At 43.0% G+C, this 27,713-nt stretch overlaps 2 protein-coding genes across 2 annotated transcripts in view; both read left to right on the forward strand.

Moving 5' to 3' along the window:
* LOC309699511 (E3 ubiquitin-protein ligase RNF139-like) overlaps window positions 1-27,713 on the forward strand; it is a 77,756-nt gene that overhangs the window by 20,810 nt on the left and 29,233 nt on the right. The window lies entirely within an intron of this gene.
* tmem65 (transmembrane protein 65) overlaps window positions 1-27,713 on the forward strand; it is a 41,785-nt gene that overhangs the window by 6,374 nt on the left and 7,698 nt on the right. The window contains exons 2-4 of the mRNA XM_082522647.1: window positions 22,568-22,612; window positions 23,566-23,633; window positions 23,792-23,846. Of these exons, the coding sequence (XP_082378773.1) occupies window positions 22,568-22,612; window positions 23,566-23,633; window positions 23,792-23,846 (168 nt within the window). The remainder of the gene's footprint in view (window positions 1-22,567; window positions 22,613-23,565; window positions 23,634-23,791; window positions 23,847-27,713) is intronic.

Consider the following 27,713-nt stretch of genomic DNA (forward strand, 5'->3'; position numbering starts at 1 on the left):
CACGTTGCACGGGTGTGGAGAGCTTCGAAAAATTGCCAGACAATATTTATTAGCTAAAAATCTCTCACTGATCTCAACAGGTTTCCTATTACAGAAACGCTGAACAGCAGCATGAGAAGTTAACAAATGTGTGGGCGTTAATTTGAGGGTTTCTGCTGAGCAATTTTAAACTCCTCTTGCTCTTTGGGCTGCACCAGTCTGGATGTGATCTGGTCTGACTGCCAGTATCTAAAGCAGGGGCGGGGAACTCCAGGTCCAAGAGCCGGGGTCCTGCAGGTTTTAGATCTCACCCTGGGTCAACATACATGAATCAAATGATTAGTTCGCTACCAGGCCTCATGTTGAGGAGGTAATTTAGCCATTTAAATCAGCTGTGTTGGATTAGGACACATCTAAGACCTGCAGGGCACCGGGCCTCGAGGCCTGGAGTTCCCCCACCCCTGATTTAAAGGTGGATGGGTGGATGGAGGTAACGCACACTGCACAGCTTCTCTCTTTCAGCAATGCTTTGGCTCCTCTCTCACTCTGACTCGTTCACTTTCACTCATCATCTTCAGTCAGAGAAACTTTATACGGGGTAGAAGCTGCAAGGACGATGGTTCAGTTCAGGGAGGATTTTATTAAATTTAGAGTAACCTTACGTGTTACCATCAGCTTGGTTGATATTATTTATCTTAAGCTGTCTGCTCTCAGCTTCACTCCATGTTTGAGGGCATGTATCACAAAGGAGGAACTAGTGTGACTATAAATAACCACAGGATGCAGCAACCCAGTGACTCAGTAATGAAATGACAGGCTTAATAAATTAGGACCAATGAGGCCGTGACACAGTCTGTCTACAGCTGATGAGAATGATTTCTCCTCCAGTGTTGGTTCGATTTTAGTCAAACTTGCACACAGTGGACTTTAACCCTCTGCAGCCGACCAATGAGAAGAAAACTTCACACATTACAGTTTTATAACCTGTGAACTGTAATGGACTGTGAGGAGGGGTGGGTGATTTCAGCCTCAGAATTATATCAGTGTTTTAGGAACATTTCGATGAAGATTATTTATGATGATATAGGAAAAAAATACAAAACCAGTTTACAGGCAGCAGCATTTTGAAGTGTTAGTGAATGAATGATGTGTTCCTGTTTTTAAAAATCAGCTGTTGTCACTGATGACACACTACCGAACTCCAAATGTGAATCTATTGAAACACAGTGCCAGCAGCAGCGTTGTAGTGCAGTATATCCAGTACATGCACGTACAGCAGCAGCTGGGTGGGAAATGTAAGCAACAGTCTAAAATAACAGTCTAACAATAGGTAACTTAACCTTAAATATCTTTTAGATCAGTACAATATTCTCACGTGCTGTTTTTCCCACCACACGTCACTGATTTCCACCCACTGTTTGCTTTTTCTGTCACACGGAGATGCGCAGCTCTCGCTCTCAGACATGGTTGGCTTTGTTTCGTTGTTGTGCACCAGGAAACGTAAACAAGTGGAGTTACTATAGCAACGGCAGTGCGATATGACACTTTTATATTACGTAAAGATGCGCCACAGCCAGGACTGTGGGCTGGATGAGCTACTGCATTACTGATGTTTGGGTGTATTTAACCAGGAAGTCATTCCTCAGAATTACTGAAGTTTTCTTTTATGAGGATTTTTTTTAACAGAATAGAAACAATCATAGGAGCCAACATTTCATACAGGGTACACTAATATACTGACTGAACACTGATAAGTGGTCGCTTGCTTTAGGTTGAATAACAGGATCTGATTGGAGTCCATTTCTGTCCACTAACTGCAGATTATTGTAGGTTAGCTCATTCTAGCTCGAAATGTTTATTAAAAACATAGAAAAAGAAGAAGAGAACAGCACCATGAACTCTGGTGAACAGGGTTGTGTGGTGAGTTCTCACTGAAATAGGCTGTAAAGGTGAAGCGAACGCTCTGGTGTGTCTCTGTCTTCCTGTCTCGCCATCTCGTCACCAACAGCTCAGCATTAATAGTAAATTACATTTAATCACCCCCCCTCGTGTTAGTTGTGAGTGATACATGCAGTTTATACAGAGCTGCTTGTTATGGGTAGTATATTAATATTAATGTTTATGAATTTATTTCAAAACCTGGTTTGCTGTGAAAGCAATGCCTGACTCCCCCGTCGTCTGTTCAGCTGCTGCTTAGGTTTTCATATCATTTCATGTTCAATAACGTATAAACCGGTACCATTATTTCTATACTGGTCTGGTATTTACACACAAGTACCGGTCGGATTCGTGTAGGGGGAGTGGACGTGAGTTCTAATTCTTTAACTATTTTTTTCTTTGTTTAAGCACCCAGAAAGTTTTAAAGGTCACTATTTAAATGTCTTTTTGTCCCATTAGATGAGTGAATGTCAGCCTCGCAGCAGAGCGCTTTGAGCGCCTCTTGGGAGAGTTTGACCCAAACAGTTAATCTCCTTTCAGAATTAGAAGGATCACCACAGTTCAGCTTCGTAGAAGCTCCTTTCTTCATAGACTTACTTGATGCTTAAACTGCTATTGAACTTCTTTGTAAGTGCGGTGCTTTCTTTTCAGTTGTAAAAGTAGAAGCAAGCAATCCTGTTATTGTTGCTCTTCCCACTGTTTCTACCAGAAAAGCCTTAAATATGAAAGTGTTCTGAGTTTCTTACAACAAATGGAAAAAGTTGCAGTAAAAGTAAGTTAGTAAAAGTATGTCAGGTTTCAGATGACTGGCTAATGTGTTTTTTCAGTGTGATGGTGTAGTCGGGCACCGAAGCAGCACCTCTTTCTTCTGCACCATCTTCCATATTAATTAGACGGCCGGTTTGGCCCCGAACGTCTTCTAATAAGCAACTGTCTGCAGCTCAGACCCCCACCCGTCCCCCCGTGCCCATTACTTTTCCAGCTAATGAGCTAAATGCCATCGAGGAACAGCGAGAAACTCTGAAAGATTTTCTCTGAGCTCGTCTCCAGGCTTGTTAACACATTACATCTTCTTGTAGGGAACCCTGTTAATGCAGGAGGCGTGCTGTGAGTGTAATCTGATGGTTTGCAGATTGTTGGCTTGTCACAAAGGTTTTGAGTTGTCATAAACCAGGGTAGATTCACATCTGTATTTCATGTTGTGCTGTTGGCATCATGGGCTCCTGCTGTTATCGTAAATCCTTGCACTTCATATCCATCAGTTAGTGCTAGTGTGTTTTCCCACATTGGGTGAAGTCCTTGTTTTTCCAAGCCAACAAAGACTCATATTCAGGTGCAACCAACCTGTGGTGTACACTGCAGCCCAACGACATAAGTCCCAGAGGCACGGACCACCATCCGAACTGGACGAGACCTGGTGCACTAACCCTCCGTCTGCAAGGCTACAAACCACGAGCTCGCTCTGCTGTTTCAGGAAGCTACAACACAGACGGGCCTCAAAGATGCAAAGTTGAAGCCATGTAAACACCGACTGCAGTTTAAACTGTAACAACTAGTGATGAGGAACCCACTCGAGAGGGGGGAAAAGGAACATTGAGTACCTAAACCTAAAATGATGATCTCAGTTATGTAAATGCCAAACTTGAATCTTCAGGATCCTTGGGTGCGTAAAGGTAACGTTACTGCTACATTACTACGGGTGTTTCCACACTGTCGGCCTGTTTAGTTTGTTTAGTGTTGACCTCTGGTTCATTAGGTGTGGTTGTAATGACTGACTGTGTAATCACAGTCTGCTTCGGACCAAAACAACCGCACGGAGACCGTCTCCTCCAAATCCATCGAAAAAGCAGTCCAGCTGAACCAGAGGTCATTTTTCGACAGCCTTGGGTCCTGAAGCCTCGAGCTGAAAGCAGTGAGTTGTTATGAGTTGTGGAATTGCATACATCCCACTGGGACTATTATTGTGTAGCAGACTCTCTGACCACTCGGTCGCTCCAAAACAAACAGTGACACGTGCAATAACGTCGGACTGGCAGCCAGTAGCAGTTCCCATCCAGGAGCCAAAGAAATAAATTGAAGTTATGCTGCAAACTCAATTTGCACCATTAAATATGTCGTCACACTTAATAAGGACATTTAGAGATTTTCAAGCAGCAACAGATTGTGACTAATGATGCTCTTGTAACTCAGTTTGTTTTTGGTGAACTAAATTAGATACTGATGCTTTCTGAGGACATCATGTGGTACCAGTCTGATAGAAATGTGGGCTTAGAGTGCTGTTATGTGACACAAGTCACATATAATATGATACATGCAAAGACGTGTTTTCACACTTTTCATTACTTTAGTTTAACATAAAAACGAAGCTGTTAGGAAACCATGAATAATGAGGCATAAATTAGCAATGTGGATGTGCTGCTGCTGCTAAGCTGTAATTAAACTCTCCGTTACTGATGGAAATTATCACTCGCAGCAAGATTTCTTTTAAAGCCACATTTAAAAAGCCCACTTTGAACTAGGGCTGAACGATTATGGAAAATAATCTAATTGCGATTTTTTGCCCCAATATTGCGATTGCGATGCGATATGCGATTATTTTTTAAGGTCTTTGTCTTCTGTATTATTAAACAAAGACAAGCAATACATCATATAGTATGGCCAATACTATATTACATTAATTTTAAACTGTTCTTTCCTGGAAGACAGACCTCTGTTATGATGACATGAGGTGATGCATGAATTGATGACTGACATTTTTATTTAACTTCTTCAATCACAACAGTATATTTGAACATACACAATAGTTTATTTTTAGCTTACAAACATCTGAGCATAAAGTGCTGACAAGGAACCCTGGTGTAAACATTAAAATGAAAGTCAGTACAATGTGCAGATTGCAGAAATATACATAAAAAAAATCAGTGGCTTTACCACACTCAGTTTTTCGACATCTGTGAACTACTAGACAGTCATTCAATTAAAAAATAATATTAAATAAATAAAACTAATAAATAAAAAATACACACATCTTACTGATCTCTGCAGTCAGTAACATTACACATAAAGTGCAAACATAATAGCAATTGTATAAACACACACACAAACACGCCTTTAAAGTTTAAAGGCGTGAAATTGGACGGTCTAGTTCTGATTAGCGTCACCGCTGTCTCGGTGGAGTTTAATAAACTCGGCCGTCTGCTTCTTGCTATCTAAAATATAACCAGACACTGGTGTAAATTCTCGACTGTCTCATACTTCTGTTTAATAAGTTTTCTGTTTGACGTTTAGTCAGCTGTGTGAAAACCAAGGAGGAACCCACCCGGGGGATTAATAAAGTTTTATTTTATCTAATCTAAGAACTTTAATCTCAGCCAAACCGATTTACTCACGAACAAACAAAACACTGAAAAAAGCCCAACAATAACATTTTTAGGTTGTCTAAGTGACTTATATATCACGTTTAACCCGAGCAGCGAAACTCCGCGGTGATCTGAAAATGATGTGCCGGGAGTTGTGCCGTTCTCGGCCGCATCAGTAACCCTCGAGCTCCCGGCTAGCTGTCGAGCTGGTGGGTAGCAGACGCCTCTGAAAACGTCGAAGCACTTTTGCAAATATGCGATATCTTGATAAACCGAGCAGATATTTGATGTTTACACAACTACTTTCTCGCCTGAAAATATGTTAAAAGTTTATTTTGTGACCCTGAAAGATTAGTATGAGTCATTTTAAAACTTAGTAGCGGCCGCCATTGCTGGAAACTGGAGTTTGGCTGGGCCGCGCTATGAATTCTGGGATATGGTAGTAATTTGGACAGCCTTCGGCGCGTCGCTGTGACGTAATCGGTCTACAAATGCGGCCTCAGGAGGATGCAGCCCATGAATTTGGACATGTCCAGAGTATAATCGCAGCCTTTGCGGTTAGAAAATTGCACTCGATCATGTCGCGATATTATCGCAAATGCGATATATCGTTCAGCCCTACTTTGAACCCGACTGACTCGTGGTATTTTAAAATGAGGAAAATATTGAGCTGTTTTGTGCAGTACCGAGGATGAGACTAAGTCATTACATTTCACCTGCTCTTCAAAGCGTGGGAAGCAGCGTCACTCATAGATTTGTTTTCCCGTAATGGTGAGCGGCTGCTCAAAAGGAGGCATGCTGATCCAGACGGTATATGCTGTTCTTCTGCAAAGGGCCGTTAAATAACAGAGTGCTATGATCAGCTGCGTGGCCGATCATTCTCTGCTGCTGCTGGTTATTGTTCTGCTCTGCAGGACATGAAGCAGAACCTGCATCTGCTACAGGTGATGGTTGGAGAGCAACCCCAGCTCACGGCAGAGGAGGACAGCAGCGGTCCATCACAGTGGAGCAGCAGTGAGGCAAGAGACGCAACTAGACTGTGACTTGGACTTTGACAATGAAAGTCAGGTGTCCACTCGTATATTGACTGTGAATGACATCATGCTCTTCAAAATATGGGGAAAAAGCTAAAATAACTTGCTTTGTATAATTCATTTCCTGGATGGATGCACTGATATGTCAGCTCTAATATGGTTTTTGGTGGATTTTGGGCTTTGCATACGAGGAGCATTTGGCGTCCCGTGTATCACGTCCAGGGTTTTCCCTGGCTCAGTGTTGCCTCACAGTTACTGTCCAGGGTTCAAACCCTTCTGTCTGGAGGCTGAATCCTTTTCTGTTACTGGACAGTTTTTTCCCGACAGCTGAGAACCAAGTTCACCGTTTCTGTTTTGAGCCAAGCGACTGTAACGAGAGATTCTTAATCTGAGCAGTTTCACTTTCTGGTTAAATAAAGGTTTAAAAACATGTGCAACCATGATTGGTTTACATGTTAACACCAAACATAATTAAGCTCCACGTAAAGAAAACCGTTAAATATTTTATCACAGCGCTTGTGATTTTCATTTGAGTACAGAAAATTTTAATGTGCAGGAAAACTGTGACGTTAAAGTTTTGTGCTTGCTCATTGTTCAGATAGTTCAGCTGTTACTTTATTTTTCATAAAGATGATTCTTGGCTTACTGTCCATGAAAGGGCTTATCGACAACCACAACACCACAACAAAGTGCATAAACTGGTGTCTTATAGTTGGTATTGGTGTAGTTCTTTGGTTACATTGTTGCTACAGTGGACTAACACGAAGCACCACAACGATTCTATTTGAAGTGTTTCACAGTTCTAACATTAAAGGAACATCTGTATCTGCAGTATCTGTGTATAACTGTGTGCCACAGCTGGACTGGATGATCCACTGAGTCCAATTAAAATGCATTACAGTGTGACTCTGCTGCTCATGTGGGTTTGAAGTAGATGATGGTGGTTTTCACAGTGTGGCTGCTGTCCATTGAAACGATCCTCCCGTGTAGATGAAAACAGCAGGAGCTGTACGGATGTTGCTTCTTATCCTGCTGGCAGGAGCTTTTTTTTTTTTTTTTAACTCCTCAGACTTTCCCTTGAGAACGATGCTGAGAGCAACTCTCTGGAAAGAAATGAGATGAAACCAATAAGGACGATTGACCGCATTACTTCTGGATGATGTCACGTTTCTTAAAGGATTTGCTGGGCGATAGAGGCAGCTGAAGTTTTTTTTAATATATTTTCTAAACTGTTTTGATGAGCAAAGACACAAAAACAAAGCTTTATTCACATGTTGGATTTCTGCTCGTACATTTTTGGCCGCAGAGATGGCGTGGGATTGTGGAACTTCCACTCACTCACACACTGTGAACATTAACTTCATTGCTGATTATTAATCTAAAAGACTGATCCATAACTGCATTTTAAAGGTGATAGTAGTCTAACAGTAGAGTTTTGTAGACAGTGATACTGGATGTTACTAAAATATTTATTTGTGTTATTAATGAGGTGATTGAACATCTTACCAGCTTCTTCAACATCACCATCCTCTTTAATGGCGGCTCACTGCTGTAGCTGTTTAAAATACTGGTGCAACTTTACTGGCAGTGACCGCAGATAAGTTCTCTGTTAGGAGCTCATTTTAGCACTGCGAGTCCTAAAGGTAGAGACGATGCATTCTTTTATTTTCTTCTAACTCACTCTGCTAGAAGCTACCGTTAGCTTTAAGCTTTTTTGTGAACTTTATAAAACCAGGTGAGGTAGCAGTCTGAGAGATCAGTGACTTATAACAGGCCATTTGTCATGATACCTGAAACCACCAGGAGTAAACATGAGGATTTAAAGGAGTAAAACGTGTCCTAAGGTCAGCACTCTGCGGCTCAGATGATGCAGATGTTTGTGCATCGGCAGTGGGAGGACAGATCAGTGTTGGACTGTTGTTGTGCATTGGCAGCAAGTGTCACTGTGATGTGCTTCTTCCCGAACAACACATTCTGCTGTTTGGGGATATTGATTTAAAGCCACAGCTTTGTGTGTGTGTGTACTGCACAGAGCCTGGAGGCTAGGGTGTTTAAAAGAATCCAAACCCAGGTTTAGCTTTAGGAATTAGCAAATATCCAAAGTTGCAAATCCTTTGAAGAGGAAACAAAGGTGTTGGCACGCTTAATTAAACTAATTGAATGCAAACAGAGGGGCTTCTCTGCCACCAGCAGCAGAGTTTTGAGCATTTATTGGAGAAGCTTTTGTATTGCATATAACAGTACTGTTACACATTATAGTACATAATAATACCATAGTCTATGTGCATCACAGAAATGTAAGTACATGCCACTGCTGCTGCTTTTCCTCACTTTCATAGCGCTGACAATGTTTAGACTTTTTGCAAAATGATAAAAATAAACACTGGGTGAGAGGCGAGAACAGTTATCTGCTGTACTCCTCGTGCTGGCTGTCAGAGCAAATAAATAAACTTGAGGCGAAGGATGCTTCACTGTGGCGTGAACGAACCACAAGTTAGTTCTGGAGACTTCTCTCTGTCCTGTGTTTCAGTCCAGAGTGAAAATCTCACTTTATATTGTGTTGTTCTCTACACCGGGAAACAACAAATGGCACTTATGTAGTCATCTTCAGTAACATTACTCATGACCTCGCACTTAACTAGGCGTTGTGGATAACCATCATCTCACAAAGAAAAACCACACTGTTGTTTCGTTCTGGTATTTTATTTCAAATTGGATGCATGGCATGGATTTTATGAAAGAATGAATGAAAAACAAGACACAAAATCTCATGTGTAAGCTGACATATGTAAACATTTTTTTACAATTAGAAAATTCTATGACCTATAAACATCAGGCTGTATTTCCTTATCATACAAAGTAAAGCAAAACTAAACATGCTAACGTTAGCTAACGTATAAACAGTCGCAAGTAACTCACGACAGTTGGCACCAAACACACGCTTGTAAAGATACAACATTACTGCCAACTTACAGACGGTTTTGGCTTAGGACACAGCATAGGCAGGCACAGGAGTAGATAATTATCCTTCTACCGTTAGACAGGAAGTAGTGAGATGCCCCGCTTCTGGTAGGATGTCAAAATAAAACAGACAGTGTAAAAATGCCCCCCAAAACAAATACTGTATGAACCTATTTATCACCACATAATAGCTCGGGCGACCCTTGAGGAGCCAGAACATTACTTTTACTTCACCTGTTGGTCCTCTGCCCGCACACGAGCACGATCGGTCTGCATAAAGATTTTCTATTTAGCAAAAGTCAGAATTTTCCTGTTATTTTTCCCATTTCATAAACAAAAATATATTTAAAGTTTGACTAATTGAAACTTCGTTAGTAAAAAAAAAAAAGAAGCCACCATCAGGTTTGTCTGAACAAAGACTGAAAGAATTCTGAGGGGAACGTTTCAGTATTTTGCATTTTCCTCATTCTGAGTGCACTCAGTGGTCAGACTGAAAAGTGTGACGGACGTTTCCTTCACATGAATGCAGAGCGCTCTGTTTATGGTGCTGCTCAGTGAACCTGCCTGATGGATTGACGTGACCTCCATACGCTTCAGTTTATAATTTGTCTCTGTGCACTGAGTTTGCGACATATACAGCGAACCAGCACGTAGACCAGGCAATGAATGGGTCACACTCGGGGTCTGCTGTGCATTTCGGTCTTTTTTATCAAATAATTTGGCCAGATGAACAAAATCATACAACACCAAACTGCTTTTAAGTAGCCGTGTGGTTTCTTCCTTAAGCAACCAGACAAACCCAGACGTGCATGAGAGCGAGAGCTACTTCAGGAACCTCTGTCTTAAATTTGCTCAACATATCATGACATAATTTTGAGCCTATATTGCCCACCCGTGTTGCTGATACAGATTTTGATGCAGCTTTTATATAAACATATATATTACCATACCAGCTGTGCTAAACTGCTAGTAAAATATCCCCTGATCTCAGAGAAGTCTTTTTAGAGGCTAATGCGTCTAAGGCTTTCTTTTCTCCAGGTTTGAGCACATTTCCCACCGGTGACACCTGCAGTGAATTCAAGAAGTGCAAATCTTCAGGGAGTTAATTAGTGGGATTAGGACACGTGGAGTGTCGCTGCAGCGAACATGGGGGGGGGGGGGGGGGGGGATTCTTGTTTGTTTGCCTACAAATTCTGCTTATTAATGCACAATATCAATGCTCCCTCACTTCAGACATCAGCTTAGTGCTGGATGGAGGCAGCTCTGATTACATATTGGCTTAAAAAGATGAAACTAGAAGAAGCTGTAGTCATAGACTGTATATGAAGGATGGACTGTGTGTAACCAAAAAGCAAACAGTTCTAAAAATGTTGCAAGTTTTTTACATATTTATGTATGTATCTGTATGTATCTGTTTATTACTATAAACAGACTATTACTATAAACAGACTATAAATAGTCTGTTTATAGGAGTTTATAGGAGGACTATAAATACCTTGGAGTACACATTGACAATAAACTGGACTGGGCTAAAAACACCACAGCACTTTACAGGAAGGGCCAGAGTCGTCTCTATTTTTTGAGGCGACTGAGGTCCTTCAACATCTGCCAGAAAATGCTGAGGATTTTCTACGAGTCTGTTGTGGCCAGTGCGATCCTCTATGCTGTTGCATGCTGGGGGAGCAGGCTGAGGGTCGCAGATGCCAACAGACTTAATAAACTAATCTGTAAGGCCAGCAATGTTGTGGGGATGGAGCTGGACTCCCTCAAGGTGGTGTCGGAGAGGCGGATGCTGTCCAAGATAAAGACAATGTTGGATAACACCTCCCACCCACTCCATGACATGCTGGTCAGTCACAGGAGCTCGTTCAGTGAGAGACTGAGATTACCCATGATGCACCACTGAACGACACAGGAAATCATTCCTGCCTGTGGCCATCTCCCTGTACAACGCATCCACTTAACACACTGTTTGCTGCTACAGCTACACATGTTTCTTTTCCAACTATTTATTTATGAGTGACTTATGTATGTATATATATGTATATATTGTACTATTCTTAGTTAGCGTATTGTCTGTCTTGTCTTAATGTTGGTTTAAAATGGAGCACTGTAACAAAAAATAATTTCCCCCAGGGATCAATAAAGTATTCTGATTCTGATTCTGATTATTATAGGGATGACATCAGTTCTAAATAGAAAAATGACAAATTTGTAACAATATCCTCAGAGTACAAGGTCACATTTAATTTGTAAAGGATCCGTTGTATGTAATAACTTTTATTAATCATTTAACTCAGCGGTCTCCAACCCCCAGGCCACGGAGCGGCACCGGGCCGCGAGAGTTGAGACTCAGGTGTGAAATCCATGGTTTTCAGGGTTTTTATCATTAACTCGGTTTCCCTGGGTCTTCTCCTGTGTGTTATGAATAAATCTTCTTTTTTTTGGTACCGATACCAGTTTTATTTTGTTGTATTTATCCGCGACACCGTAAAGGCTGGTCTGTGAAAATATTGTCGGACATAAACCGGTCCGTGGCGCAAAAAAGATTCAGGAGCGCTGATTTAACTAGACACTACATGTGTAATATAGTCGACCTAAGGCCTCCTTTTCATAGTTTTTCATCTTTCTTTCTTCTCATATCTGTTCTCCATCATTTACAGTCTTTGAAAAATAGACAAACAAATCATCCAGACTAATACTGGATTACAGATTACATGGATGTAAGTGTATTTGTCAAATGGTTCATGGCAGAGAATGAGGCAGAGCTCATAGTAGTGCAGCCATCAGTCACAGCCACCAGGTCTAACAGATTTTAAGATTTTCTTCTTCTACTTATATTTATATGTTATTCTCCATTCAACATACATAATGTATGATAACACCAAATCCTTACTGCTGGCAAAGGCCATCAACAAACATCCAGAATTTTATTATAGAACTTATAAACAAAGACATTTGATAGTGAAAATGAATAATTGATGATATTCTGATGGTTCATTTCTGTGTTGATGGTTTCTTTTGAGGAAATAAATGTTTTGACAGCACTAGTATGACAGACAGCGCTGTGTGCACATGTCCACGTGCTCATCCACTCGATCGCGCTCTGCAGGGTGCCAGCCCTCCTCGGGAACTTGTCAGCCTCTCTGTGGACGTGAGTGTGTAGCGTGTCATTTCCTCTGAGATTTGAGGCCGATGAACACTCTGTTGAAGAAGTGGTTTGAGGTGCTGTTGAGTGGCACATAAATTAGGCCCTCGCTTAAAAACTCGAGCTGCCTCCTTATATCAGCGCCCCCACCTGCCAGGCCCACATCATATCGCTTTCAGCTGAGCCCAAAGTAGCCCGTCACGCAGGGAGATTGAGATGAATCGTCTCCTCTGACAAAGCTGACAATTACACAAACAGAGCGCGAGAGAAGAAGAACAGCAGGGCGGAGAAATGCAGAACGAAGGAAGGCTGAGAGCTGTGAAGAGACCCAGTCAGCTGCAAACAGAAAGCAGTAAATAAAGTAAAATAAAGATAAATTAAAAATCCTCAAGGACGAGCAGAGCTCCAGATTATGTGATTATTCTGTTTTATTATTAGAAAAACTGTGTGGCAGCTTTGAAATGGAACAAAGAAAGAAAACTGATCACTCGTCACATAAATGAGATTAATGATAACAGTCTGCAGGAGAATCGCTGAGCTGAGTGAAATCATTAAACCACACGCACATCAGACTTCATTATCACTGGTCATTAAGCGTCTGGATATACATCAGCTTTTCATGTCACTTAATCAATGCTTATTTTGCTCTTTCATATTCTGTGATTGTAGTAATTATAGTGGACGGGGTGTTTGCAGGAGCCTAAAATACTAGGGGTGCAACGATACTCGTATCGATATTGAACCGTTCGATACAGTGCTTTCGGTTCGGTACGCATATGTATCGAACAATACAACATTTTTAATTTATTTTATCAACTTTCCTTCTGACTATGCTGTCTGTGTGGAGCGCTCAGTGGATCTGCGCTCGACAGTGCAGCCTAGGTGGAGTAGTCGCAGGGCAAGCTAGCGAGACGGAAGTTAAGCTGTTGTTGCAACATGGCAAATTGAACCTCCCCCACCCTCATTCAGATCTGGCGTTTGGAACTATCTTGGTTTTCATGTGACGTATGACCCTGAAGGTAAGCGCGTCATGGACTAAAGTAAAACAGTATGTTGGATGTGCCACGCAATGCTCAATTACATGGGTGGGAACTAGTGTGTTAGCGCAGTTAGCTCGTTAACATGTTGGCGCCGTCCAGCCCCACGCACGGGGCGATCCGCGGTAGCTCGTTAACCGTGTTGTGGCGTTAACGTCATTTTAACGAGATTAACGCTGACAGCACTAGTGGGAACACAACAAATATGACTGCACATTTACGCCGACATCATCCTCGTGCAAAGACAAGTGGAAGCAGACAAAAACAACAAGCAGCATGCTGCAAACTTTACCCGAGTCATTTAGACAGCCGTTAGCACAGGATTCTCCTTATGGGGACCTGATATGTTTAATACGCTGCTGAGAATATAGAAGCGTCTAGTATAGCTTTTATTTTGAAAGAGCCATTTCTCTGTAATAAACTCTCTTTTCCAAAGATGAGGGATTCCTCAATCAGATAGATTTATTTATTTTTATTACTTTGTTGTTTCAGCAACATTACATTTAAAAACTGTACTTTTGAGTTAAAATATATTTATAATTTTAATAAATGACAACTATTTAGACCCCAGGCTGAAAATGGGGATGAGGTTGCTTTAAAACGACCGATGCCAAACTGACACCACCAATTATTTTTCCTCTGCGTGAGCAGCAAAGTTTCTAATATAAAGAAACCTCTGAGTGATGGTTGATGAGCCGCCAGGTTGGCTGATGGAGGAGAAGCAGTTGGCCGGAGGTTGGTGTTAATCTCCCTTTCTGCTCCGTGTGTGTGTGAGAGAGAGACATAACAGCCCGCATCCTTGATAGGACGGTCTGTCTTCTCTCTTCAATTAAAAAGTTTTTGTGTGTGTGCATCTTTTTGCTACATGCGCGCACACGGACTATGGTAAATGGCCTGTATTTGTATAGCGCTTTTCTAGTCCCTAAGGACCCCAAAGTGCTTTACACATCCACCCATTCACACACACATTCACACACTGGTGATGGCAGCTACATTGTAGCCACAGCCACCCTGGGGCGCACTGACAGAGGCGAGGCTGCCGGACACTGGCGCCACCGGGCCCTCTGACCACCACCAGTAGGTAACGGGTGTCTTGCCCAAGGACACTGTCCGAGCCGGGGCTCGAACCGGCAACCTTCCGATTACAAGACGAACTCCCAACTCTTGAGCCACAATCGCCCCGTATTTGACAAATAACGTGGAACAGATGAGAAAACCGAGCAGCAGATTTCTGTTTGCTGCTCCTCTTCAGCGTGTTGCACAGAGCTCCTGGTGGCTGTCCTTGTCTGCACCCTCGGTGAGATCGGCGTAGCCTGACGTGAGCAGCTTCTCCACCTGCTGCACAAATGCGTGGTCCTGCAGCTTACAGCAGGTCACCAGAGCAGGAAAAAGACTCGAGGCCGTCGGCTCTTTGCGTTTGTCCTTTACCTTTCAGCATGACTGTGCTCTTGCACAAAGTCAAGGTTTTAGTTTTTTGTTGGCTTGTGCAGCGCTCTGACCTCCTGTGGGTGAACTCCAATGCTGCCAGTGTTCCCAGTATGAAAGTTTCTGGGAGAAAGAAAATGAACAATCTGTTTGATTTTGGAGCCAATCCTGAGGATTTCATCTCACAGAAAATATGAGAGTAAGCATTTGTCTTATTTTCACTGTGCCAGTGGAAACATTTCACTGAAAGTGTTCAAGGTTGAAGTTTTCAAGGAGCACAAAAGATGCTCAAAAATGCAAATGCATGAATAAATATCCTGATTTCCACTTTTGGGTGGATTTAGCTCTGTACCTTCAGAGCTGCACACTGTTGATAAGTGGAGTGCACAAGTGCATTATCTGCCACAGCAATAGATTAATGTGGGTAAATGCACTTTGGTACATAAATCCCTCTCTGAGTCCAGCTGTGGCTGTGAAACGATGTCATCTGTGGTGATTATTTATATTTACTTGTGTCTGCGGCGTCGGCTGTGTGTTTGTCAGGCGTGTCGCAGGAAGCATTTCCACGCTGTTAATCAGCAGTGTGACAGCAGACAGATGATGCTGCATCTGCTGAAGTCTAATTATGTATACGCAGACAAACACACACAGTCAGCTTATGTTTGATTTAATCACACACTGACACATGAACTGTGTTCCACTCACACTGCTGTCAGTAGCAGCTTTATGAGATACCCTGCAGCAGAAACACTCGAGAGCTGAACTCTTCAGCGTTTACTCATCTGACTCCAAATCTGCAGCTATTGGCAGATTGTACAGTGATATTAATTTTTCGCTTGCATCAGGCAGACCTATTTCTGGACGTTTTCCCAGGAGTCGCAGTGTTTGTACTCACACTGCAGGCGCAAGGAAGTCAAAATGAAAAAGAGTGAAAATGAGTTGTTCGCTCTTTGTGGCCTAAAAAAGAAAGACACAAAGTCACCAGTACAGCGGCTGCATGAGGCTGCGGTCCTCCCCACACGCCAGGAGGCAAAATGATTTGAAGGCTGGGAAAATAGAGGTTAGTTCTTAGATGCTTGCTGCTGGGAGGAATGTAAAGTTTGGTTCAAGAGGAGAACAGCAAAGGTTCTGTCAGCTCTAATGTAAAAGACCCTGAAGCTGTTTTCACACAGAGTATTTCAGGTCAGAGGAAACGTTTCATTTTGGGTTTGTTTCTGTTGTTTTAATCTTTAATATTTCTGCGTTCAGAAACATTATGATGAGTTCAGAGTCGTGCTGCTTTTCAGGAACGTTTTAGTTCCACAAATTCAAACCTGTGAGTTTCCAAGTGTCAGAGCAAACGCTTTGTTCCTGTATTGTTACTTTTATTGTGAAAAACGGTGCTTAATGTAAGTAACAGTCCATTTTATCTCTAACTTGGATTTTCCTTTGACACGTACACTCTGCATGAATGCAAAATCCCAACTAGTCTGCAGACTTACCTGCAGATTTATCGGCCACCTCAGCAATGCTCTGTCACGCTCTGCTTCTGATGTGGGCTCTGGATCTAATCTCACCCGCTCGAGACTCTGCTCGAGTCGCTTTGGCTTACAGTGCCATCAAATTGCACTCAGAAGCTGCTCTCTGCTCCACGTCGTTTGAAATGGCTCCAGAGCAAAGCTGCACTCAGCTGAGGAAGAGGGCAGGAAGTCAGCAGCATTCTCAAACACTTCTGCTGATTTTTAGTCGAGTCGTCACAGACGTGTTCCCAGTGTGTTCCCAGTGTGTTCCCAGCGTGTTCCCAGCGTGTTCCTGTGGTTAGCCTCTGTGGGCAGCTCAGCTGCCAGCTTTCAGTGTAGCCAGGGCATCTCCACACAGCAGATGGTGTTCTGTGTGCCCTCCATTGTTTATGAATGTAAACACATTACTGATGGTTTTCAGATTGCGTTTTAATAAATGCAGTATTTATTCTGTCCTTCTCGTGGTCTGTTTCTCTGCATCCAGTCCAAGCCTGCACAAACTCAGCAGTATTACCTGAACTGCAAACGGGAACCAAAGATGTTGTGATCCTACATATTTATGTCGCACATCTGTTGACAGAGATTAAACACGGTGTACACACATGTGTGGCCTTCACCCTCCCAGTTTGATGAAACTGGAGGTATCGCCCTCTGAGACACTCAAACTGAACGCTGGCCTCTCTGATTAAAGAAGTGTTGAAAGCTGCTGAGATCAAAGTGTGTTTAATGAAGGCCCAGCCTTTTACAGCAGACTGTACCGCCGTGCTCCTCAGATTAATGTGTTATAGGTTCATTGATCAGCTCTAAGATTAAAGGTCTCACTGGCTGGACCTGCTCAAAGCTTTTATTTAGTTTTGGTTAACTTTACAGATCAATTAGTGCTTTATAATAATTAGGCTTAAGGTCAGGTTTGAGCTTTTTTTAAGTGTATCATCTGTCAGGGGAAATTATTGCTGCCAGAGCACAAAATCTGCAATTCATAATGCTGCTGAAGTACACAGAGTTTATTATCATTTCTTTCTCTTTTCTCTTTGCATGGACTTCTTTAAAAGTAAAAGTGTAAACACTCACTCTATGAATTACTAATGAAGTGTGACACTCTCGATGAACACAATAAATTGTGAGACACAAGCTCCTGAGATGTTTGCATAATGAAAACTCCAGTGATTGTGTGAAGAGCGAGGCGGCCCTGCGTGCGAGTATAATCAGAACATCATCTGAATAAATCACATCGAATTGAACCTGCAGCTCCACCAGATCCTCTCATTGACATTCAGTGGATATCCCACACGCACACACACGCACACAGACACGTCAGGTATTCATATCTTGTGGGGACAGCCCCTAACCCTAACCATGAAAAATGAATACCTAACATAACCATAGCTCTCAAAAATGCCTTCAGACTCGTGGGAACCAGGATTTTGGTCCCCATAAGTATAGTAAACTTCCAATTTGTGGTCCCCACAAATATATAAATACACGCTCTCACTCTACGCCTGACGTGCTGCCTTCAGGCCTGAAAGCTGTGAACTGAAAACGTCTCCGCTGCAGCCAGACGGGCCTCTCCAGAGATGTTCCTCCACAGGAAACTTGGGTCCAATTAAACCAGAAGTTGATGTTTGCTGTCTGCACCAGTTTGAGGTCTGAAGTGCACAGTGTAACTGGTCAGAATGGGACCCCGAACGAGTGATTCCAGCGATCACAGTCTGTCTGCACGCGCCCGAGAACATGATCTCGATCGTGAGGTTGACTGAATTTAATCGGGTGAAGTTTGGGATTTTTGCAGACTTGTTCCCAGAACTACTCAACCTCAGTTATTTGTCACAAAGTACAAATGTACAAACCTGTAAGTGGAATAATTAAGTTCTTTTCTGCACACCACAACAGAGTATAACAGAACTATACGGTTGCAGACCTCATGATCAAACATTCATTCTTGTTTTACTTCTTTGACGTCTGCCTAAAAGGCCAGTGTGTAGCTGGTGTATTGTAACTAATTTGTTCTTGTTTCAACGTCTAACACACAAAAAAGTCTATTTGACTAAAACTGAGCACTGACCTGAGCGGCAGTACTTCTTCCACGCTCGCGTCCACTCCTCTGTGCAGAATGTGGTCACATGTCACCTCGACTGATTTGGTGACATTCCAGTTTATTCTGACCGAGCTGACATCAGTCTTTATATCAAAGTACTGCAGACCGGTGCTGGTGGTCGTAGCATTGTTGCATCTTTTTACGGTGTTTTAGTGTTTCTAGCAAAGGCTGCAACATTAAAACATGTAGTTATCCGGTCATGCACACCCTTAATCATAATGCCCTGCTGATGAGTCCATATGGTCAGACGAAACTTGGCAGGTACTCGGGCATCTACGCAGCGCCTCGAGCTCACCATCTGATGATATTCATGCCACTTGGACACAAGTACGTCCCAGCAAACTCACATATGCTGACAGCACAAAAAGCCGTTCAGTTGGCGGGAAACACTGCAGAATTCTCAAATATCTCAGAGTTCAGTTGGTTTTCTGGTCATTTGCTTGAATTTTAATGAGCATCAGTCAGTTCGCTTGATTGGCAGGATCACACATTTACGTCTCAGCCTCTCACCTGTCGTTCCTTTTTAATATTACACCTCCAAAATAAAGCCAGTAGTGCTTTCCATGCCTGCGAGGGATCGACTGCTGCTGTTGTAGTGGAAGCTGTCAGTGCCGATGTGTGAGAGGCTCTCCTTACACTTCAGAGGCATCCTGTTGTGTTAAAGATGAGTGAAGAGTGACATTTTGTACCTGTTACATTCCTTCACACCCTTCAGCCGAGTTACTTCCTGGATGAATGTTGTTGCTAAGGCCTGGCCTCGCTGACTGGAACGGGATTTTGTTGCTTGGCAACTTTGGCTTATTGAGCTTTCAGTGAGGAAGCAGAAGGAAGCGTCGGATCCTTCGGAGAAGCTTTAATTTGTAGACGGCTGGTTTCCTCAGCTGAAGGATTTCTTTTTCTTGCAGTATGAATGTTTTTTCTTTTTCCTCGTGAGAAGTTGTTCAGAGTCAAATACAAAGGCTGGAGGTTTGTGGTAATTGGATGTTAGGTTGAATAAGGAGGGCACAGGGTTTCTTTTAGGGCTGGGCCATATTATACCGTTCACGGTAATACCGGTATAATGTTAGGCAACGATAGGAAAATGAAATATCGCGATAGAATGGGAGTAAAACGCGCATGCGCAGTGCCTCGATTGTTGAGTGAAACAGATGAACCAGAATTGGTTTGTAAAAATGGTGCAACTTCAGTGATGTGGAACTGGTTTGGTGTTTGTCCGTCAGATACACAACAAAGCACATTTTTTTGCAGAACATGCAAGCGGCCGTTGTTATTGTCATATTTGTCGGACTAAGATGCTCTTAAATCTGGGAGTAATCTGGGTCCTAAACTCCGTATGCTTCAGGTCAAACAACACTGCAGCATCACTTAGAGTTAAAAACTGTCTAAATTCTTTCATCTTTAATAAAACGATCAGCATTGCTGCTTTACCAGGTGTAACTATAAAGTTTAACTTCCAGGCATCCATGAAAACAAAAGTTATTACATTTAACGGAGTTAGAAGTTAGCAGGAAGCTAGCGGAAGTTAGCTCGCTAGTTTCGCTAGTTACCTAAGCATGATATTGCATGTTCTGACGGAGAGATTTCTGAAAAAAATCAAACGTACAGCTCTGCTATCACTTCCAACATAAATGAAGACAGGAAACTAAACAGCAGTGATGTTTGTAGGGTTACTGAAGTTGGGCTAGCTGGTATATAATGATGTGCTACGTGATCGCTAGCGACACAGCTATGTTAGCATAACATAAACAGTGAAGCTGGAGGACGAACACTAACACTTTTCCACTTATAAAAGTTAACGTGAAGGTTCTTCATGGTTAGAGACAAATGCAATCGCATGGCAGGATGCTGTAAACGGACCAAACTTCAGTCAGGAGAACAACTGAGATAATCCATCCACAATACGAGGTTAGTCATTAATAGACTGCAACAACATGGGAATAGAGCAGCTGCCAGAGAATTCAACATTAATGAATCAATGGTACAGAAGTGGAGGAAGCAAGAAGAATGAGTTTAATAAAGTTTGATTTATCTGACTGCTTTGTTTCGCTTAATGTGCCTTATAATCCCGTGCATTTTATGGTCCGAAAAATGCGTACTGCACACTGCAGTTTAATGTTGCAAAGCACCTATTTTTAACTTCAGTGGATATTATACATGGTTATGCTCAGGATATGTCAGCCCATTTCTACTGGAAATGCCTTTTGGTTAAACTTTCAGCAAGGAATTTGCATTTGCACTGTTACATTTTTATAAAGCTTTAATGTACATAAAAACCAGCTTCTTGTTTAAGTGAAAATAAATGGAAGGTTGTCTTTTTGCGCTAGTAATGTTGTGGAGTTGTATTTTGTCTCGCATCAATTATATCGTCGGTTATATCGTTATCGCAAATTTTCAAATATATATCGTGATAAATATTTTTGGCCATATCGCCCTGCTCTAGTTTCTTTTATTCTATTTTCTCCTCTTCAACTAAACTAAGCAGCTACAGGATGTTTCTAAGATCAGGGATGTGGATCCCATCAGCCCAGTTGCTGGCACTGGTTTCCTGCATATCCAAATCAAATATTGATCATCGGTCTTGAACATTTCACTGCCCTCCCAGTTAAAACTGAACATGGAGCAACATTTAAGTTTCCATCCAGTTTACTAAATCAAACTAAAGAAGGTTATCCACAGCTCCCAGTTCTGTTGTTTTCACTCATGTTCGTGTCCATGATCTTTTATTGTTTGTGCTTTCTGATCATGTTCTGTGTGTGGCTTTAAAACGAGAAACAGAAAATGAAGGAAATAATCTTCATTTTCTTTCCCTCAGCTGATTGTTTCGGGCTGACAGAAATAAAATATTGTTCTTATTACTTCTCTTCATCTGCTTATCTTATGACAGCGGCAGAGAAAACCTGTATCTGTGATACCAGCGATACATTAATGCTGCCTCAGTCTGAGGAGGCTGCGAATCATTGTTTGTGTGAGGCTGCACACATTTAAGGATATAAACTTATTAAACAATTATTTTTGGGGAAACGAGTCTAACCTGAGGCTTCTTGCCTCACAGTCCCTCAGAGCCGAGGGTGCACAGAGAAAACTGTCTGCTCTAAGAACAGGAGGAAAACTTGGTGAAGCTAGTGTGTGAGGAGCATACAGACGCACAGGCAGAGGTCGGGAAATCGATGCGTCGCAGTAATCGACCCGCTCCTGTAATTGGACTCTGGCCGAGAGTGCGGTCTGCTCCAGTGGCACACTTCTGTCGAGTTATCTCAGCGTCTCTCGAGGGCGCTCCACACACCAGCCAGTCTGCTGCTCCTCGCACCAATTAAGGTGAGAGGACCAAACCAACACGTGAGATTAGCCAGTCTGTGGATGGACGTCAGAAAGCCGCTCTCGCAGAGTTTCAGTGAATCTGCTGGTAGTTAACTGTGGTTTTTATGCATTATTTTCATATTTGAAGCCCTTTGATACCTGAGTTTGTGGCTGTTAGAGAGCAGCAGAAACAATATCAAGTTTGGGGGGAAAAGAACGTTATTTGGAAACAGGATTTCCTTCTCGATGGCTCGGTGGTGCAGCGGTTAGCGTTGTTGCCTCACAGTAAGAAGCTTCTGTTGTGTGGAGTTCTCCCTGTGCCTCCGTTGGTTTTCTCCGAGGACTCCAGCTTTCCTCTCACCGTCCACAGGCATCAGCGTTAGCTTAGTCATTGTGAACGTGCTGTGAGTGGACACCTGTCCCTGTGTTAGTCCTGCAATGCAAGTAAATGACCAGCTGCTGTGGCTGGTGACAGACCCACCCAACTCAGAGTGGGAATCCACTGCGCAGCATACACAGCATGAGCCATAAACACAAAAGTGGCCTCGTCTTGGTGTTTTAACTCGATTTAAATTCCTTTTGGTTTATATTTGCATAAATGAAACGTGGGGTGGTGGTGTGAGCGTTTAATCATTGCACCTCACACTGATGAGCTCCATGATTAAAGTTGAAGTTCTAAAGAAGTGAATCCGTGTCTCTGACTGCGTCTCCATGCTGCTGCAGACACTTGAAGTCAAACCTCAGCAGTTAATGAGTGAAACTCTGATTTTCTCTTTGCTTTTTTTTTGTTCTCAGATGAAGTGGAGCCCTCGCCGCCGACGGCAGCCCAGATCAGATACGGTGAGAGATTAAAACAAACACACACACGTGTGCGCGCACACACACGTGTGTATTTATATGCTGCTTACCCTAACCATAACCGAACTGTGACCCTGACACTAAAACCACATTTTGAGTCTCAAAAATGCTTCAAATTTGTGAGGACCGGCTTGTGTGTCCTCACAAGTGACTGTCATTGGTCACCGGGACATTAAAAATGCATGCACAGAATCACCAATCAGACAGATTTTAATGATACTATATAAAAAAGATGGACGTAACCGATTAATTCTGCCTGTCCTGTGAAGGGAGGAGTGAAGAGTGGCTGCTTTCCCGACTGAGCCGAAGGACACGGCTAACGACATGTCTTTAGCTAATAAGCAGACCTTCTTTATTGTCTGTCCAACTCAAACTGGGACTGAAATTCACAAAATGAAGATAATTTTGAGCCCATGATCATGTTTACCGAGGTCACGAATCAAGCGAGCCAGAGGAGTCGCCTCCTGCTGGTGATTAGAAGGAGTGCAGGTTTAAGACACTTTGCCCTGGACTGTCTTTGAATGCTTCCCACATATAATGTCTCGAATAGAAATATGAAGTTAAAATCAATAATTAGCTTTATTAACTATTCTGCTGTTACAGTGGATGCTGCTCTTATCAAAGATGATCAGTTAGTCTTCTTTAAAGGAAACAGCCTTAAAAAGCAGATATTCGCAAAGCCTTGAACTGAAGGGCGTCACCGAGGCCAGGTTTAAGATGCATAAGGACTTTTTTATCTGAGTGATGCAAAGATAATCTTACAGAGCCAGTTAATATAAATATGCAGGTGGAAATGAGCAGAACGGGTCTCCTGTAAACAAACCGTTATCACAGATACAGGGAAGCTGTTCACTGTGCAAATTATTCCAAGTTACATTCAAATAAATCTGTTCTGTGCTTTCCACGTTTCTCATTTTCCTTCTTTTAATTTGCAGTTTTACTCCACAACGCCATCCCCTTTGTTGGATTTGGCTTTCTGGATAATGCCATCATGATTGCAGCAGTAAGTATTTGAATCTCATTTTGCAGGAATTAGTCGCCTGTAAAGAAAAAAGAGTCTTATCTCTGCATTAAGGCTGTAATTTCCTTCTGTCTGCTCTTCCCGATGTGCTAACTCTGAGTCGGGATGAGCGTTTCACCTCTTTCTCTTTCATTCTCCAGGGAACTCAAATCGAACTTTCCATCGGAGTCACTCTGGGGATCTCCACCATGGCTGGTAAGAGCCGAGCGGCGATGAGTCGCGTAAACCTAAAATGACTTCGTTATCTTGTTGGCCTTCTTGAGCTCATTTCTAATGAATATTTTAATTGATTAATGTAGAAAGTTTTGATTGGATAACCAAGCAAAGCAACTTTCTGCTCCCATTTCTCCTGCGTGAGATGATTCGTTTCTCCGTTTTACAGCAAATATGTGTTAATATATGTACATATGAATCCTCAAATCCCTGATTTATGAAACTCCACTGAGGAGCGTTCCCACTCGAATAGCCGGTAGAAGCTGCGAAGCTTTGATGGATGAGGAGGAGAGGAGGGTGTGACCACATCAAAACCTTCCCGATCAGAGTTGAGTTTTCTCTGTTTTCAGCCTCATGCAGTGAAAATCTGTCGATCTCAGCAACTCGTTTTATATCGTTCAGGGTCGTTCAGTGTGCACCTCAGCCTGGCCGTAGGGTCTCGCAGTACAGGGTGATACTTTAAAACTACAAATATCTAACTCCAGTAATTATCTTTATAGTAGTCTGAAACAGTAGATCGCAGCGCCATAAAAAGAGGAAAAAGGAGGAGAGGAAGAAGCTCGTTAGCTGCTCCCAGCGTGGCTGTAAAAACGCCGCTGAAGCAGACGACAGATAAGACTGAGAAACTGTTTCTGCTGGGAACGTCTCTCAGCACATGATGCTGGTGCTTATCTCAGGTTATGGGAAATGAACTTTTAGCATTCGTAATAAAAAACAACCAAAGCCAAAGATGCTGAGAAACGTTTTTTTGTTTACCAGATAAAGTGAGATTTGAGATTGAATGTCAGGACAACATGTGGACTACATAGTGGATCTTAAGTCAAAATATCACCACGAATTTAAGGCTGGTGTCCTGAAACTTTTCCATGTGCCTGCCTGCTGACATGAGTCAAATGGCTGCATTGCCACCTCAGCATGCAGTCAAGTCTTGCTAGTGACCTACTAATTGCAGCACGGACACTTGAAAGTTTCAGGACACCGGCCCTGGAGGACTGGAGTTTGAGAGGCCTGGTGCAGAGTTTACAGAACTCCTTCCATTTCCTAAGTGAACACCTAAGTGAAAGTTACAGGATGCGCAGCTTCTTCCCGGTGATATCTAGCAAAGTTCAGGGCTTCAGTGAAGGAAAACAACTTGTATTTAGTCTGAAATGGGCAGCAGTCCACCCCCCTGTGCCACTGGCATTAAAGCAATAACAGAGCAGCCCAGCAGGAAAGTCATAAGTTGATGTAGTTCTAAACGAGGAGATAAAGGAAGCACAATCCTTCCAGAAAATCATCCTGTCACCAGGTTAGAGTCCCACATAAAATCCTCCCAGGTGTGATTGCTTTCACAGCACCTGCAGTGTTGGCTTCTCCATCAGGCTTCACCTGGAAGACGTTTTTATTGCTTGCGCAGCTCCCGCGCCGCCACCAGCGCTTACACTCGATTCTACAGAATTGTTGCCGCTTATTGCGACAGATCCCGCCGTCACCCCGTCTCCTGTTGCGGTTCTCAGTTTGGGTTTTTATTGCTCTGCGAAACCATAAAGGCACCCGAGCTCGCCTTCTCCCCCCTCTTCCCTGCGCGATTATTCAGTTTCCATGGATACCTGGCTCCATTTTCCTCTGCAAAGTGCAAATCGGAGGCTGAAGACGGGCTGTAGATCAATAGCTCTGCTGTGACGTCTCCATCCATCCAGGCTCTGACGCGTCCGCGTCATCGCTGTCCACCCTGCAGGGTTTATGTTAGATTTTGGGGGCTGGCACCTTTGACTCCCGTGTCTTCTCCCAGCTCTGGGTGAAACAAGGCCAGCTAGTTTCACCGTCTCACCTCCTCTTGGCCATCAAGGAGCTTCTCTTTGAGGGGAAGGTGTCCATCTGGACTTTCAGCTCCTGCAGGAACGTTCGTGCACGTCCAGCTTCAAGCTTTGTCTCTTTTTAATCCTCCAGATTCCCTGAAGGCAAAACAAACACGCTTTATAGTTTCAATGAACAAATGCATTTTCCTCCACGCTGCAGTCCACAGCGTTAATTATTCAGAGCTGTGGTGTACTGTCAGTGAGCTGGAGTTGTTGCAAAGCCGATTTTGCTGACAGTGAAACCATGAAAGCAGAAGACAAAGAAGCTGACGGGAGTCTTTTCCAAAGGTGCTCTTTGATCCTCGAAAACTTTCACTCCTTCTCGCTCCTGCTGATTCCCCTGTTTCTGCTTTGATGTGTTGTTTGGACACTCGCTCTGCTTTTTCATCATTAGTGAGTATGCAGAGATGTATGTGGGCCACTTGGCACTGCACACTTGTAGGTATATGCACTTATCTGTTCAGGGCGTGATGTGTGGGTGGGTTTCTAAAGGCTTCCTTAAAAAGGAGCTTGTTGTCGAGGGAAGCGTGCGTCCTCAGCATCAGGTAAATGTTTGTGCTGTTAGATTTGAACTTTAATCAGCTGTCAGTTTCCTGCAGGAGAAACAGATGCCTGAATATTTCCTGCAGCTCCTCTTGGGGGATGCTGTAGCACTCCCGGACCAGATGGGATGTAAAATCCCTGCATCGAGACTTTTCCCCGGAGTCTTTCTCAGGTGGAAGCGTCTGTAAAAGAGTTAAAAGGACACATCCGGGAAGATCTTCTTCACACTCCATCTCCCCCACACGCCGTGGGTGTAATTAGGATGTTTGGAGAAGCAAGCAGTGCGTTAGGATTTATGTAACATGCATTAAATACAGAAAAAGGAGGACGATGTCACAGATGGTGATCACGGTACTTTTTAATCTGTTATTTGGATGCTTTAGCTGTATTCAAATGTGGCTCAGATTCATCTTTACAATTAAATAAGTATGGGAGCTTACTTTAAATTAAATGATTAATGGGGAAATTAGGACATTTTATCATGATAAAAGTTTAATCAAAAAAAGTCCGGATAAAAGTCCGAGCATTAATCGAGAGTTTCATTATTGTGCAAAAATGCACTTTGTTCCAAAACTCATTGAAAAAAGAAAGAAGTCTGCTGAGTGTGGGAAACATCAGGCTGTTTACAGAAGATAAACAATCTCCTGCGTACTCACCGCGCTGCTTCCAAGCACCGGGCATCCGGTGTGAAATGTTGGTCAGATCAAACATGTGGATCAAAGTAATGAAGTTGATGAGCCGTGCGATGAAGATATGGGAAAAAGCTGTTGAAGAGAGGCGGCTGTCAGCGAGCAGCGGTGTGGCTTCATGCTGAGATGTGAAGTTAGAGGGTGAGGCTGGAGGAGTACAGAGAAGGAGCTTCACTGTGACGATGGTACTGCGTGAGGAGGTCAGAGTGGCGGAGACGTATGTGAGGGTGGTGCAGGACAGGTATGAGGACTAAGAGACGGTGGTGAGGTTTAACGTAGTGATGGACAGGCTGATGGATGAGGTCAGGCAGGAGTCTCTGTGGACTGTGTGCAGGTAACACTGATCTGTAGTGGTGAGGGATGCTGATGCTGGAGCTGCCAGGCAGGAGGAGAGGAAGACCTCACAGGAGCGTTTAGGCATTAGGAGAGAGAGCAGCCAATAGGAAAAGGAGAAACAGTCTCAGCAGACGTCCAGTTAATGCACTGCTGCTAAATCAGACCCAGTGTTTTATCAGCAGCACTGACATCATCAGTGAGAACGCCACTGCACTGGAACACATGAGTGATGGTTTCAGATGTACATGATTCATGACTCCTTATTCCATTCATCGTTTTCCATTTCCTGCATTTCTGATCGTCTTTGATATAAGAAATTACACTTTGCTTATTTCTCTGGTTTTTGAGCTGAATAAAGAATTTCAAAGTGTTTTAACGCCGTGAAAAGCAGAAGCAGAGTCTCAGCCTGACTTCTTGTCACACTTCCTGATGCGACTAAGACG

The sequence above is a fragment of the Aulonocara stuartgranti genome, assembly GCF_965226115.1.
Source record: "Aulonocara stuartgranti genome assembly, chromosome: 22".
In the NCBI taxonomy this organism is placed as follows: domain Eukaryota; kingdom Metazoa; phylum Chordata; class Actinopteri; order Cichliformes; family Cichlidae; genus Aulonocara; species Aulonocara stuartgranti.